Consider the following 14,652-nt stretch of genomic DNA (forward strand, 5'->3'; position numbering starts at 1 on the left):
TATTTGTCATTTGTACTATTTTCTAGTGTTTACTTTTTGTAATAGTTAATCTGTTTTCTCACCTGGTATCCTCAGTAAGTTGGGCAAATAAATAATTTACAGTTTCTTCAGTTTCTAGAGATTCAACATGAGTTTAGTTAATCTCTACCCTTTTGTGATTTTCTTGTGATGAAGAAAGTCTGCTGAAGTTATAACAGTAAACTCAAGTGATCCTGACTTAATTTTTTTATACTGTATTTTCTCTCAATTGAGTAAAATAAATTATTAGTTGCAAAATCAAATCTACAAGAAGTTAACGAATTCTGGAGTTCCATGATTATATGTACTTACAAGTGACATTTTACTAGCTCCTCAATTTATAGAATAAAATTAGCTAATAGAAATATATATAACATTGATATGTATTGTGTTGATAAAAGCTAACCCTAACAGTTCAAATTAGGGTAAAAACAGCAAATTTATGTGAAGTTTGACTTTATTTAAACAACTTTTCTGAAATCTTTATGTGAAAGCAGCTTAATGCCTTCTTAACTCTGTTTTACACAGTTCTTAGTTCTCCTCAGTGGTATGCTTGGGGTCCTCCACATATGCACTGTAGACTCTGTCAGGTGTGCTGGGGTTTCTGGAAACGATACGGAGGCCTGAAGTATCCCAGTAAACTAGGTAATTAATAGCTAGTGTTGGTTTTATAGATTGCATCTTGTCTTTACTACATCAGACACAATGTATGTCAGGATGTTACTGTAACTTTCAGGTAACTTCTCCATTTTTTACCTGAAACCCATATGTCTACATAACAAGACTAGTAGGTTTAATCTTGCTTGAATATAAGTGTAAAATTTTTGTTTTGAAAATATTTTTGTTTAAAGAATTCTCTGATGAAGTTTTGACTTCTTAGATGTGGATTTAGTTGTGCTTTGTGTGATTGTTACAATCAGTAATTGTACAGAACAAGCACGTACTACTTAATGATGGCTTTACTTAAGTTTCACAAATGTTATTATTTTAACACAAGAAAAGTAAAGTCTCTACAGTTTTATACCATGGTTTTAAAAACTTATTTTTTTTTATATAAAAGTTACATTAAATACCAGCAAAATAAATTTTTGATATCCTGTTTATGATTACAAGTGACCCTCATCTTGGATCCATACTAAAAACAGTCATTATCTTTATGCCATTCAGTAACATCATTGTTATAAAAAGAAAAGTTATTCATGTATATAAAATGGCATTTTAATTTTCTGTTAACCAGAAACATTGAAAGATAAGTATAAGATGTTTGTTTGTTAGTCAGTCCCAGATCTATCAAATAGTTCAGTTAATACTTTAATGGTATTTTCATAGTCCAATCATTTTTATTATAAAGTACAGAAAGGACCGAATAATTAAATGAAGAAAAACATCTGAATCTTTAATTTGAAGATTTATTTGGGTTTGGGTCTAAGTAAACCATTTTTTATAACATTGGCAAAAACTAAATATCAGATAAAATAATACCTTGTGTACCCCCAGAAAAAAAAAAAAAAAGCATTTGCCTGAGGTTTCAAATTATAGCCTATAGGAATAACCAATTGTCACCAAATCTGATGTTTACCTTTTAGCTCCCTGGTGATTGACATGGGGTCATCATTCAGGTTAGTTTTTCTATGCTATTCCCATACCCAGATTTTTTGCATAATTACTAGTTACTAATGGTGTTAAATTTTTCATTTTTAAATTCATTTTTCAGAATAGGTAAAACTGATTGAAATTGAATTCTGATTAAAATTGTTTATATTGAATATCAGTTTCATTCAACTGTTCTTGCAAAAACAGATTCTAGAAAAAATTTTGTTTGTATCTACAGCTTCTTTGGAATCAGATTTTTGATTCACTGGGTTCTGTACTTTCTGAGCAAAGTTCAGAATTAGTGGGCTAAGAAAAAATTATTAAAATGTTAACAGAGCTGTTTTGATAGGTCTGGCACTGACTCTGAGCTGAATGCAGAAATTGTAGGATAAGCTTACAATTTTCCTACTTGCACAGAAATGTTATTTTATATCCATAAATCCATGATGGACTAATCAAGATGAGTGTGTGGAAGGAACATCTTCGCTCTGATGTGATTTTTAACACTAATATTAGGCATGTTGTTTTTATTATTGCACTGGCTTTTTCATTTAAAACTGTAACCTGATATGCTCACCAGAGATATTAGGTTAGTTTGTTCCAGTTCTCTACACGATCTGTTTTTGAATATTAAACATGAAAAGCAATATGAAGGGAAGGTAAAGCTACCAGTAAACATATTTTTATTTACACTTTTTTCTACATTTACTAAATCACAAACAGAAGAAACAAAACTGCCACAAATATAATTTTTTTGTAGTTTAATCTGTAAAAGCTTGCAGTGCTTGATCCTCATACAGATGTGGTCAGACAATTATTCTATTAGTCCTTTTATATCTTTCAAGTTTATTATTACGTATAATAACATTATTTACTCCCAGAACCCATTAAATGTGCATGTTTTAACAAATGAGGCTAGTTGTAAGATACGTATAACAAGTTGATGTAAGAGTACCTGCTTATAGTCAAGGGTTCTCCTCCTTTTTTCTTGAACCCAGATGGTGAATTCCAGATCTCAGCTCGGAGCTCAGATAATGACTCCACTTACTCATGCAGGGAATGTAGCAAAGTCTTTAATTGGCAAGGTCAGCCTGGCTTTATTTTTTTTTTTTTTCTCTTCCTGCCTCCACCATTTGTTTCTTTTTTTTTTTTTTGTCTTTTTATTTTTTACATTTGTAAAAAATTTGTACTACAGTTCCAGGCAGAATATAATTTCATTTTTGTAATGAAATAATTTTTAGTTTAATTTATCAGATATTAAACGTATTTACTAACCGAGCATGCTCAGTATACATACAAACCATTTTAGGTTTTAACAACTACATCCTGTTTTTTTCAAGTTAATTATTGATTCTTGTTAAATATGTTTTAATGGAAGAACCATATTAGAAGTTCACTGTCTAGAGTGTTGACCTCGTACATATAGTTCATGATCTTTTCTGTCATCTAATTCAAAAATGTTTCATCATCTGTCTGTAATCACTATAAAATTGATTTTTTTTTACACTTTTTAGTTCTAATTGTGATTCAGAAAACACTTAAAAGCTGTTTGAAAACATATACAGCTTATCCCTATGAATAAAACATTTTTATTTTGTGGGGTTAAAGTTTAAAAAAAGTATTTACAAAACATTTTCTAATATTTCACTCTGAATGAACTAAAGGTTTCTTAACATAAATATCACTCAACACATGTTCATTTGTGAATTTTATATTTTCAACATACAGTATTGTAAATCCTTGTGGTTCTTATTGCTGCTAACATCTCTGAGCATATTGTCCTTAGATTTTAACCTGCTCATGTTCATGTCTCCATTCTTCAAGAAAGATAAAATTCTGACTCTGGTGTATGTTGCAGTTTTAGTTGATATAAATGAAATCTGGTGATAAGGAACCAACTTTTAAATAATAAAGTTGTGAGACTATGAAATGGTATTAAAGAAAACTTCTTTAGAAGTCTTTTAAATATACAAAACCTTAAAAGGAAAAACTTGTCACAATGTTTCTTATTTGTTTAACATTTTATGAAAGTTTTTTTTATTATCAATTCAAGCCATCTTGAAACTTTAGCTACAACATTGTTTATATTAATATGTGAAATTCTTATATCTGTTGACACAATCTTGTTTGCAGAACAGCTGACAGCTCATATGACAACACACAGACCTCACCGTTGTGGGTTCACCAGCTGTGGTAAGGTAGGTCTTTTGACTTATTAAAAAGTACATTTTTTTCTGTATTACTATACTAAAGATCAGCCAGGTAAATCTAATACTATTTAGGTTTATAATACAGGTTTTTTACTTTATCACACTGTACATTAAAGACCATTTGTACAGATCTAATACTATTCAGGTCTGTAATAAATGTTTTCTGTAGAATTGCACTGCATATTCTAATGATCAGCCATAATTTTATATTTAATGTGACTAATAACAACATTCATATGTCTAGAGTTTATCACTTGTAGGTCAAACACCAAACACTGTTTATTTGGATAGTTGTTTGTGAATAACTTTTATTAATTCTTTTCAAACAACACACAAAACGCAAACACTTTTGAATAGTTCACTATTATTTGTCGGTTATTCCTTTTACACCTGCATATTACATTTAAAAATTTAACTAATAGTAAATATAAGAACTTGTGTGTAAATACCAATAATCTATACATATTTACAGTTTATAATAATTCAAATGTGACTGTATTTCACCAAATATTAGTCCATTAAAACACAGCCAAGATAGGTTACTTTTTAAATTCTAAAGATCAGTTTTATATTATTGGATACAGTAACATTAGTGCACATGCACTGTGAAATTGTGGCATCTGTATTGTTAGCCATGTATGGCTGAAATGTCAGTAGAATAATAAATATATATAAATGTTACGAGATTTCACCTTTTTAGTCAAAACATTTGTTTTCATTTTTGAAAAAACTTCAGTCACTCTAGAATGAGAAAGGCATAAGTTATATTTGTTTTGTAATTTTATACGTTGGTTACAAAATCAACGAGACTGACTGAACCCATGTAGAGATTTGTTAGTGAAAATAACATAAAAATATAAAGTTTCTTCCCAAGAAACATTTGATAAAACTGTTTGGACATCATAAGGATTTGGCATGTGAAGTTTGAAAATTTTCTGATGAAATGAACAAAAGTATTTTTAATCTTAAAATGAAAATTACTTTGCATGATGTTTATACAATATGCAAAAAAATATAAAAAAAGGCATGAAAAGAACATTATGTAGCAAACCTTAAGATTTAATAAGAAAAACTGATGTTTTGTATATGAAAGCATTGTAATGCTTACTGATAATCTGCCAAATTTCATGAACATATGTGTAATAATTTGATAATAATAGAATAAAAATAACAAGTACAAAATGGTTGAGAGGTCAGTCCCAAGGACACCATACTTAAAAAGTTAAGCTGTTTGACTTGGTTAGGAATTTAAGTCCCATCACCAAATATGCTTATTCTTTCAGCTTTAGAGGGTGTTATATGTGATGGTTAATCCCATTATTCATTAATAAAGATCAGCCAAAGAGTTGGTGGTGATTGATGGTGGTTAATTTCCTTCCCTCCAGTCTATTACTTCTAAATTACAGACTCCTAGTGTAGATAGCTCACAAGTAACTTTGTAAAACATGAAAGTAAGTCATTTAGAATACAGGGTAGTTTAAAATTATCTTTCCTACTTTAAAATTTAATAATTAAATAACTAAAAGAATACAGTTTTCAACAATTTGTTGCCCTACTCAATTTTTGTTGTCATGTTTTTTTTCACTCCAGTTGGTATTGTTACCCTGTAAAATGGCAACTGTACAAAAACAGAATCAGTATGATGGATTTATTAGGATGGACTAATTCCATGACCTCTGTGTTTACCAAATATGACTCATTTTTGGGGATATGTTAAGGGTATCAAGCTGGGAAACTGTAAAAAGACAAAATTTATGTATTAATTACTTCACGTTGGTGTGAGATGCAAGCATTTAAACTGATTATTTGACAAGCCAAATGGAACTCACCACTAGAAAGTCATTGGTTTAACAATAGATGTTTTGCAGGTTTAACATGATTAGTTATTGGAAAATTATTCACACAAATTTGTAAATAAAGTGTAAAATAGTGACACTATGGCTTTAGATAAATTGGAGCAGTTTTGTCAAGAAATCAGCACTTTACACACTATCTTCAAGATCTCAACAATTCATGTACCTACTAAGCTGAGTGCTCTATCATTGGACTGTAAAATCCAAATGAATAGAGCTGTCAAGTCTGATATTCATCATGGTGACATGTAGACAATGTGACGTGAAGCCAAACACATTGTCTACAATTTTGAAGAATAATTGACTAAACCTGACTCTTTAAAACCAGCAATGGTTCTTTTGAAAGATTCAAGTCTCGACACATCATCACCTTTAAATTAGTGTGTGGTAAGGTTAATGCTGTCAACAATGATATGGTTGACAGCTGGCACCAGTCAAAGGCTACACCCCAAGAGGTATTTTTAATGCTGTTGAAATTAATTTTTTTTTCATTTGAGGCCTGGTAAGAAGTGAAATCTGTTTGGGAGGAAATAAAAGCAAAGAATGGATGGACCAGAAAGGCTGACACCATTTGTCATAATGAAATCAAAGAAGCCATGGTGTTTTAAGAACATAAACATCAGTTGTGATCAGTTCAGTGATTTTATTCACAAAGAAAATAAGTTAGAACATCAGAAAGGTCTTCATGTTTGTTGACAGTTGCCTCGCTCTTCCACCTATAGACAACCAAAAAGTCAATAAAATTTGTGTTTCTCCCACTGAATCCAACATCAAAACTGCAACTGATGTACTAGGACATCATAAGAAATTTCAAGAGATTCTACCAAAAATGGGTTATACAGAAAATGCTGGTGTCTCTAGATCCTGAAGAAAATCAATATTAAAGGTGCAGTTGATATAATACATTCATTGTGGCAAAAAGTTACCAAGTTGACAGTTACCATCTGCTTCCATAGAGTGTCATTTGCCTACGTGCACAAAATACATCTAATCTAAGTGTGGAAGGAGAGGTTGATGCCACTGCTGAAAATGATAATTCCAGTAAAAACTTCAGGTAAGATCTGTGGTGAAGAAGTTGGCCATCTCTGGGAAAATCAATTTTAGCACCTTGATTTGTCTGAAATGTCCTTTTTAGACTTTGTTGGTGCAGACAATGAAACTGAAGTTTGCAAGTTGCTGTCTTATGATGATAATGATGATATTATTGCTTGCTCACTTCAACAACAAAATTACGAGGTCTGTTAAAAAAAACGCGGACTGTTTGAATTGCGCGGCTCCAGTTGGTTCCAGAGGAATCCGCTTGGTGTCGCTAGGTTTGCACAGATCAGCTGATTACGACACCATTTCCCGATTGCAGATATCTTCATTTGTGTATTAGCTACGCGGTTTTAAGTGAAGTGCGATTTTTTCGTTTGGCAGATTTCAGAATGAATGACCTGAAGGAGCAACGATTTGCTGTGAAATTTTGTGTTAAACTTGGAAAATCTGCGACTGAAACTTTTGCTATGCTTAACACGGCTTACGGTGATGTTGCTATGAAGCGTACGGCATGTTTCAAGTGGCATGAACGTTTTAAGGATGGTCGACAGTCCATTGAAGATGATGGCGTCCTGGACGTCCTTCCACGTCAACTGGCGACCCACACGCCGACAAAATCAACACCCTGGTGCAGACAAATCGACGTCTGACTGTCAGGTAGCTTGCTGAAGAGTGCGGGATATCAGTTGGATCTTGTTACGAGATTTTGACCGAAAAATTGAAGATGCACTGTGTTGCTGCGAAATTCAGCCCTCAGAACTCGTGAGTTTTAGGCCAAACACTCGATCACTGTTCTTCCCCACCCACCCCCTACTCACCTGACCTTGCTCCTTGCGATTTTTTCTTGTTCCCCAAACTCAAAAGACCCTTGAAAGGAAGAAGATTTGAGACGATTCCCGAGATTAAGACAAATGCGATGAAGGAGCTGGAGGACATTACAAAAGAAGCGTACCAGGACTATTTCAACAAGTGGAAACACCGTTGGGATAAGTGTGTGCGTTGGGGAGGAGAGTACTTTGAAGGGGTCCCAGACCTGTAACTTCTAAATAAAGTACATTTTGTTTTATGACGTCAGTCCGCGTATTTTTTGAACAGCCCTCGCACTAGACACATGATGTTTAATTATTCCCTGTCACTGCTGTCACATGGATTACTTAGTAAAACTGTAGTCGCCTCCAGTCTCAAGAAAATGTTAAAACCACCCTTTTTATATAACTCTTGTAGATTGAAGCTGTGATGTTTTTTATGCTGAGATTACCACAATTACAGACTTTATTAAGCAAGATTTTCCCTTTCAAGTAAAGTGATGCAATTCGGTGTAGTTGTATTAATGGTGTAAATAATCCTTTTCAATTGCAAATGAAAGTTTAGTTTTTGCATTACTACATATATATTTGCATGATGTGTGATAAAATTAACATTGCACCGTGGGAGATTGTAATTATGGAAGCCATGTTTATTTTTCTTGAAGCACTCTCTAGTGACCATTCAGTTTATAACAAATTCCTGTTGCAATGAATTATTTTGCTGGATCTCTTGGTTTTCTAGATGTTATTTGATAAATTGTACTGTGTAATTGTTTAACTGTTTTCACTGAAAAGGAAAAAAAAAACAAAATAATGAGATACCAGTGATACCTGTCTATGACAATTAAAAGTATAAGAAAAGTAATATAAACTTTAATTACTCATGTTATAGATTTTGATAAAAGTTTACATTTTATCTCATATGTTAACTTTTTTTCAATGAATTCTTAAGAATAGTGAGGTATCTTTCTAAACAAAGTGTTGTTAGATTTAGTTTGACCTCTTCTTCATAATTATATGGAACTGATGATGATAATACATATAATTTTAAGATACTGCTTTTAAGTAATTAACCCTAGAAATACCAATGGTATACATATGGTTCTTATTCTAAACTGTTTATGCAAGTCTGTTTGGTCATTTATTTATATTGAATGCTGTAATAGACAAAAAAAGCATGCGATTTGGTAGCTAAAGAAAATAAGTTATTTTTTTTATCTAAAAAAATCAGCTATAACTTCTATGAAATAAATTTTGTAAGAAAATGATACTTGGTTTATAAAATAATTTTATATATTATTAATAATGGCATTACCTTTTAATAGTAGTCAGAGTGTTACTTTTGATGTCTTTCCCATCTCTGTGCTTTATCAAGGGAATTATACACCAAAAATTTCAAAATATAAGTATGATATTGGATTTCAGGAATTCAAACTCAAATCTCACCTAGTGCGACACTGTGCCTCTGTTCATGATTCTGCTGTTAGGGTTGGCAGTCCAAGACCTATGATAAAAACACGTGTAGCCTTTTACTTGTGTACTACACCATTAACCCGACTTGCTCGACGAATCTGTGCTCATATCTTACAACCTCATCATGCTGCTCGAAATCCTTTCAGGACAATCAACGTTGTAGCTGTCAAACAGGAATGTGAGTTTTGTTTGGATATATCCAAATTTTCTGTAAATTTAGTATGTTTTCATAAAGTTAAGATTCTATAGACAACAACTGCTGTATAAAATGTGTTTTAATAATAAATGTTACATGATCATAAACTTCAGACCTTTTATTTGAAATTATATCCTCTCATTGTTTATTGCCTTACCAAGGCTTTTTTGTTTTTTTTCAGTTATATAACTTAGATTTGATTAAGTCTAGGACAGAATCCCCCCTACAGACAATATCCTCCAAGATAAAATTTCTCAGACACAAAATGCAATTAAAATTACTTTGAAAAACAGCTTTATTAAAAGTAGAAAAGCCAGTGGTTATACATAAAAAGAAAAATGCACTTGCTGAACTCTAGGCCACAGTTAAATTAATACATTTAAATCCCTAAGTTATGAACAATTCTGAGAAAGTAGTCCAGAATATTGGGATTTTTCTGATCTTGAATCACTGTAATTCATTAGGCTGTTACATTTTTGAACTTCTTTCATCCTGGTTATAGACCGTGATGTGCTTGTTGCCTGCTGTGTTCGACATCACCACATAGGTGGTGAACAAAGCACCGTGCCTTCAGTTACTGTTGAAACTGCCTGTGTAATTATTTGTTGCATTGTTTCTTGTCTATTTTCAGAGCACTTCTTTGTGTCTTGTACAGCTTTAATAACTTCCAGTCTTGTTGGATCCAGTGTACGAGTATGGTTAGGCATTTAGCTAATTATCTCATTCCTCCACACTTTAAAATTCACCTTACAGAACACTTGTGTAATGGCATCCTTCACATTAGTAAGACACAACTCTATTTGCTAGGTTTTTTTTTACTTAACCTACACAATTCCTTCAAAAAATGTTTTACTTCTTCTTAAGATTTTATAAATTCCATAATACTTAAAGGTTGTTACTCAACTATACAAAAGAAGCCAAAATCAAAGACCAAGTGACACAGTTTTCTACTTACGATGTTCTTGAAATCTGTGTACTCACACATCTCTATTAGGATGTATCACATTTTCTTATTAAGTTTAGCATTATCAAAAATGTTGCATTTTCTTACTTTGCTGTTGCTTTCATCTATTAAAAAGGATATTGTCCATAGGGAGATTCTCTCTGTAGGGGAATATTATCCTGACATTGATTTGATCATGTTTTCCACTTTGTTCTAAGTTATAGTGAAAAATGTTTTTGATGTAAGAGGAGGATAAATTGCCTTATAATTTTGAAATGCATAATGTTTTTATGAAGTAAATTTTATTTGTTTTAAAAACTACAAGTGCTTTTAGTTTTTATAACTGAAATAATATTTGCAGACTGTCTTGGACAGCCAGATGTTTATTCAGCTTGTGAACATCTCTGTTTTGTCAGTTGATGTTCTGACTGATTTGTAGAATTTCATCTTTACTCTCATAATGCACCACAGGAGTTTTCATAGTTGTATTTGACAAGATGCTTCCCCTCTAGTTTTTCAGTTAAAATTCGGCCTCTTAATGAAAATATACCTTGTGCAGGTACATGCAGTAAACAAAAATACATTATAAATATTGAAATACATACAGTATTACTTGATGTTGCTGATTATGGAGGGCTTTTTAAAATAATTTGATAGTGTTTGTAGTTGATTGTTACAAAACTTTGCCTTGTAAAATTTTTCTAAATATGTGGATATGTTCATATAATGTAATTTGAAGCTTTGTAAGAGAATCTTTGTAAAGCATAAGGTGACATAAATGCTTATTTGAAATTACAATCCATGACTATTAGATTATACCAGTTTTTTTTTAAGGTGACATAAATTCCATACAAAGTAACTACCCCTGTTCACTTCATTCTTCTTCTTGGCATTACATTGACAGGCAAGTTCAAATTTTTTTCTCTGAGTTCACTTTTATGAGATTAGCATTTGTTAAGTAGAATTTGATTTTCATTTTCTGTAGTTTTTTTTATCATGTGTTGTGTGAGTGACAATACTATACACACAGGCCTTATTTTTACTGTGATTTTTGGAGGTTTCTTAACTATCGGAGAGGTTGTAACCATTGTTCAAGGTGTAGTGATTACCATGTGGTTACTGGGTCTCTTACTCCCATCCAATCATTTTAAGTTCTCTCTTCTAAGTCAAGAATGATCTATTTGATTACAAATTTAATCTGATTTGCTTTGGGTATTTGTCCTAACAAACAAAAAATGTCTTTAACCTTCCAGTTTCTTTCTTGATTTCATTCTTAGTTATGTTTCTTTTTCCCGTGTCCTTTAATATTTCTCGACTTGTACTTCACAATCCCAATTCTTGGGGTGTGCTGTATTCTCTCTTACTTGCTTGTTATTAGGTTCTATACTGTTTTCTTTGTGTAATAGATCCTCTCTCACATTTGTGATTTTTGTCTTGACTTGTAGGCATTCGTCCTTCCTCAGTTCCTTGTCTTTAGTACTTATTTCGTCAGCCTGTGGATTTTATTGTTGCCTTCTATTTTATCTCTGATTCTCTCATTTTCAGGTATGAATTTTTCTTTCTCACCATCTATCTGTACTCTGTCTCCCACTTTCTCCTTTTATCATGGTCTAGAGTGGTTTTATGTAAAAGTTTGTTCTTTTCTCTTTGCCAGTTTAGCCTGTTTGACTTTTCCTGCTCTGTCATTCATTATTATGTCCCCCTGATGATGAGACTCACTGGGTCAGGTTACAGTCTCTGTGCTTTCTTCCTTCTTGTCTACATGGTCTTTGTCAGGCTCCTTTTCTTCACCTCAACATAGTTGGTGGCATTAATTTTTCTTTGGAGACCTGAACTAATATTTTACAATACAGTTCTCATTACTTTCCCAGGTTTTTCTTTTTTTTTTTCAACCTTGTCTGGATTCTTCTATCCCTAACCTTTCCACTCCTGCTTCCAAGCCTTCTTCTAGTTCATTTCCCTTCTTATCATTGACTATCCTGTTACACATGACCATGTGGATATGCATTTTTTCCTTTTTTCTTACTGTTCTTCTCATTTTCTGCAAATAGTCATTTTTAACTTGTCAATCACAGTCTCTCTCCTCACTTCTCTTTCCTCTTCTTGAAATTTCCTTTTCTTCTTTCTCCAATCCCATGTATGTTCCTTTTTTACCTTGTTTTGAAGTTGATGTGTTGTATACCTTCCTACATATCCTTCTACATTTTGACTATCAGATTTGTTTTTTATTCCCTTGTTCTTTATTTTATATTAATTCATATCCTAAAATACCTTCATTTACCATATTCATAGCCTGGAGCTGACACTACTTTTCTTGAACAAATGATGTATTTTGTCTCATTCCTAGATATTATCATAATTTCATGCCTCAATTCTTTGATGAGAGACTACTCGATTAGGATGGCTTGTTATGAAATCGATCCTTCTTGCACTTATGCAATATTGATACTTTTGAGCATTTTCTTCACATCCTTTATTTTGGGGTGGGGGTGCTGTTATGTATCTGGTCATCAGGATTTGAGGTTCTAATTTTCATCCAGTGTAAGAAGTTCTTTTGTTTTTGAGATTGCTGACTTTCTTGGAATTCATTTCTTTGTGGTGCAAACACATGCACCTTCTTCAGCAGACATTGCATATCCAAGGAATTTTCTTTATCAGGCTCCATTATCCTTGTTTTGAACCTCCCATTTCCTTTACTCAAAGAAATTTTATTGGTGACTGGACTGTACCAGTACTATTTCATGTATTCCCTCACCAACTTCCAAATTCAGATCTTTCTCTTCAATGATGCTTTCCTCTCTGAGTTGTACATCTGGCGGATGATGTTACCTCTGGCATTAGACTTGGAATGAGTGTTTACTCCACATCAACATGCTCAAACTTCTTACTGTTCCTTGGGCAGGTTTGTTTTCTTGCCCCTTCTTGTGGATCATATGGATATGATTCACTTTGATAATTTCATTATTTCTTACATCTATCACTGGTGAAGCACCTATTCCAGAACCCTTTGGTTTTGAGTGTTGTGTACCTACTTCTCTGGGCCCATTCACATTTGGTTGCATTTGTTGTCAGTAATTTGCGAAATGCTTAAAACTTGGTCAAGGATCACTTCGCTCGGCCAGTCTGTATTTTACCAATGAAGTGGTCTCTACACCCCTAGGTCTTTCATTAGGTTTGTTCTTGGTTGAGCACACTTCTTGAAGGTACCTTTACTATGCTTCCCCTCTTCTGATTGCCTTCTTAATCCTTTGGTTGTTAACACTTTCACTGAGCATGAATGTTGTGTTGCCCTCCTGTTGGTGGAGAGCTTTTACTGCATGATGACTCATCATGGATTGGCACATTTCACATTAAACACATGAATGTTGGTGCAAGTTACTTCGAGGCCAATGCCATGCAAATTTGATTGGCAGATGCACAAGGAAGATAGCATTTCTATCTGAAATAAATGTTTGAAGTAGGAAAATGTCAAGTTTTAATGATTCATTCTTGTACTGCTGTTATCTATTTGTTGTAACTTTTTTATTTAAGTAAAAAAAATTTTTTTTTTTTATTTAAGGTCAAAATAAATTGCTTGAGGGACTGCCAAAATTACCAAAAGCTAAACCTAGGAAACCAGGATCAATTCTTAATATTTCTCACCGTTTGGGTGCTCCTAACATACCAATACCAGAGTGGCTGATAGCCTTACCTAAAGATAAACTTCCTCAACCTGAACGTTTAGCATTTGTTCCTCCTCCCCGTGGGAAAGGTAGTTATTTTTCTGTATACTAACATATGTATAGCACTTATAGTAAGGAAGATGGTTTTCAACATGTGTTAATATTGAAAATGATTATTATAAGGTTACAAAACAAACACTCACAAATTATTATGTATTAACTAAATAGTTTTAAAATGATTGCATTCTGTTTTGAAGTCAAAAATTAGATTTAAATTCTTAAAGTTAATTGCTGTAAATTTTCTCCAGCACACACAGAGTAGTGTTAAGAGCAGTATATTGTTTATTTTTAGGAATAATTTTGACAACTAATGTAACTTTTTATTTCACCATTTATTAGATGGTCAACTTTTAATACCATGGCTGCCTCATAGAGAAGAAAACAAGTGTGTTGGCATTAACAGTGTCATGCCAACAATACTAAGGAAGCGTGGATATGAACAACAAAATGGAGTAGATGGTAAGGCAGTTTTTGATTAGCATGGTGATATAAAGTATGTAAGTAGTAGTTTCTCACTTATTAAACAAGATAATGGATACCTTAAAATACATTTTATTTGTATTTATTTTTTACATTTGCAAACAGGTAGTTATTGGTGAAAATTAAGGTTAGGCATCTGAAAGCAGAAGAGCTGTAATCACATTCTGTGAATAACCATAATTTCTCCGTGTAATTCAATATAACAATAAGTAATACAAGTTTGTACTATATTTAACCTCATTTTATATTTTCTAAATAATTATGAGTGGAAGGAAAGTACAATATTTAATGATCAACCACACTACATCTGCCATATCCAG

At 32.5% G+C, this 14,652-nt stretch overlaps 1 protein-coding gene across 5 annotated transcripts in view; it reads left to right on the forward strand.

Moving 5' to 3' along the window:
- LOC143229236 (metastasis-associated protein MTA3-like) overlaps window positions 1-14,652 on the forward strand; it is a 53,951-nt gene that overhangs the window by 31,905 nt on the left and 7,394 nt on the right. For 3 of the 5 annotated variants that reach the window (XM_076461274.1, XM_076461303.1, XM_076461294.1), the window contains 6 exons: window positions 547-663; window positions 2,610-2,696; window positions 3,745-3,809; window positions 8,944-9,169; window positions 13,690-13,881; window positions 14,192-14,311. In XM_076461274.1, coding sequence (XP_076317389.1) covers window positions 547-663; window positions 2,610-2,696; window positions 3,745-3,809; window positions 8,944-9,169; window positions 13,690-13,881; window positions 14,192-14,311 — 807 coding nt within the window. The remainder of the gene's footprint in view (window positions 1-546; window positions 664-2,609; window positions 2,697-3,744; window positions 3,810-8,943; window positions 9,170-13,689; window positions 13,882-14,191; window positions 14,312-14,652) is intronic. The other 2 variants (XM_076461284.1, XM_076461313.1) reach the window with 1 other exon arrangement.

Source organism: Tachypleus tridentatus, chromosome 1 (genome assembly GCF_004210375.1).
Source record: "Tachypleus tridentatus isolate NWPU-2018 chromosome 1, ASM421037v1, whole genome shotgun sequence".
Lineage (NCBI taxonomy): Eukaryota > Metazoa > Arthropoda > Merostomata > Xiphosura > Limulidae > Tachypleus > Tachypleus tridentatus.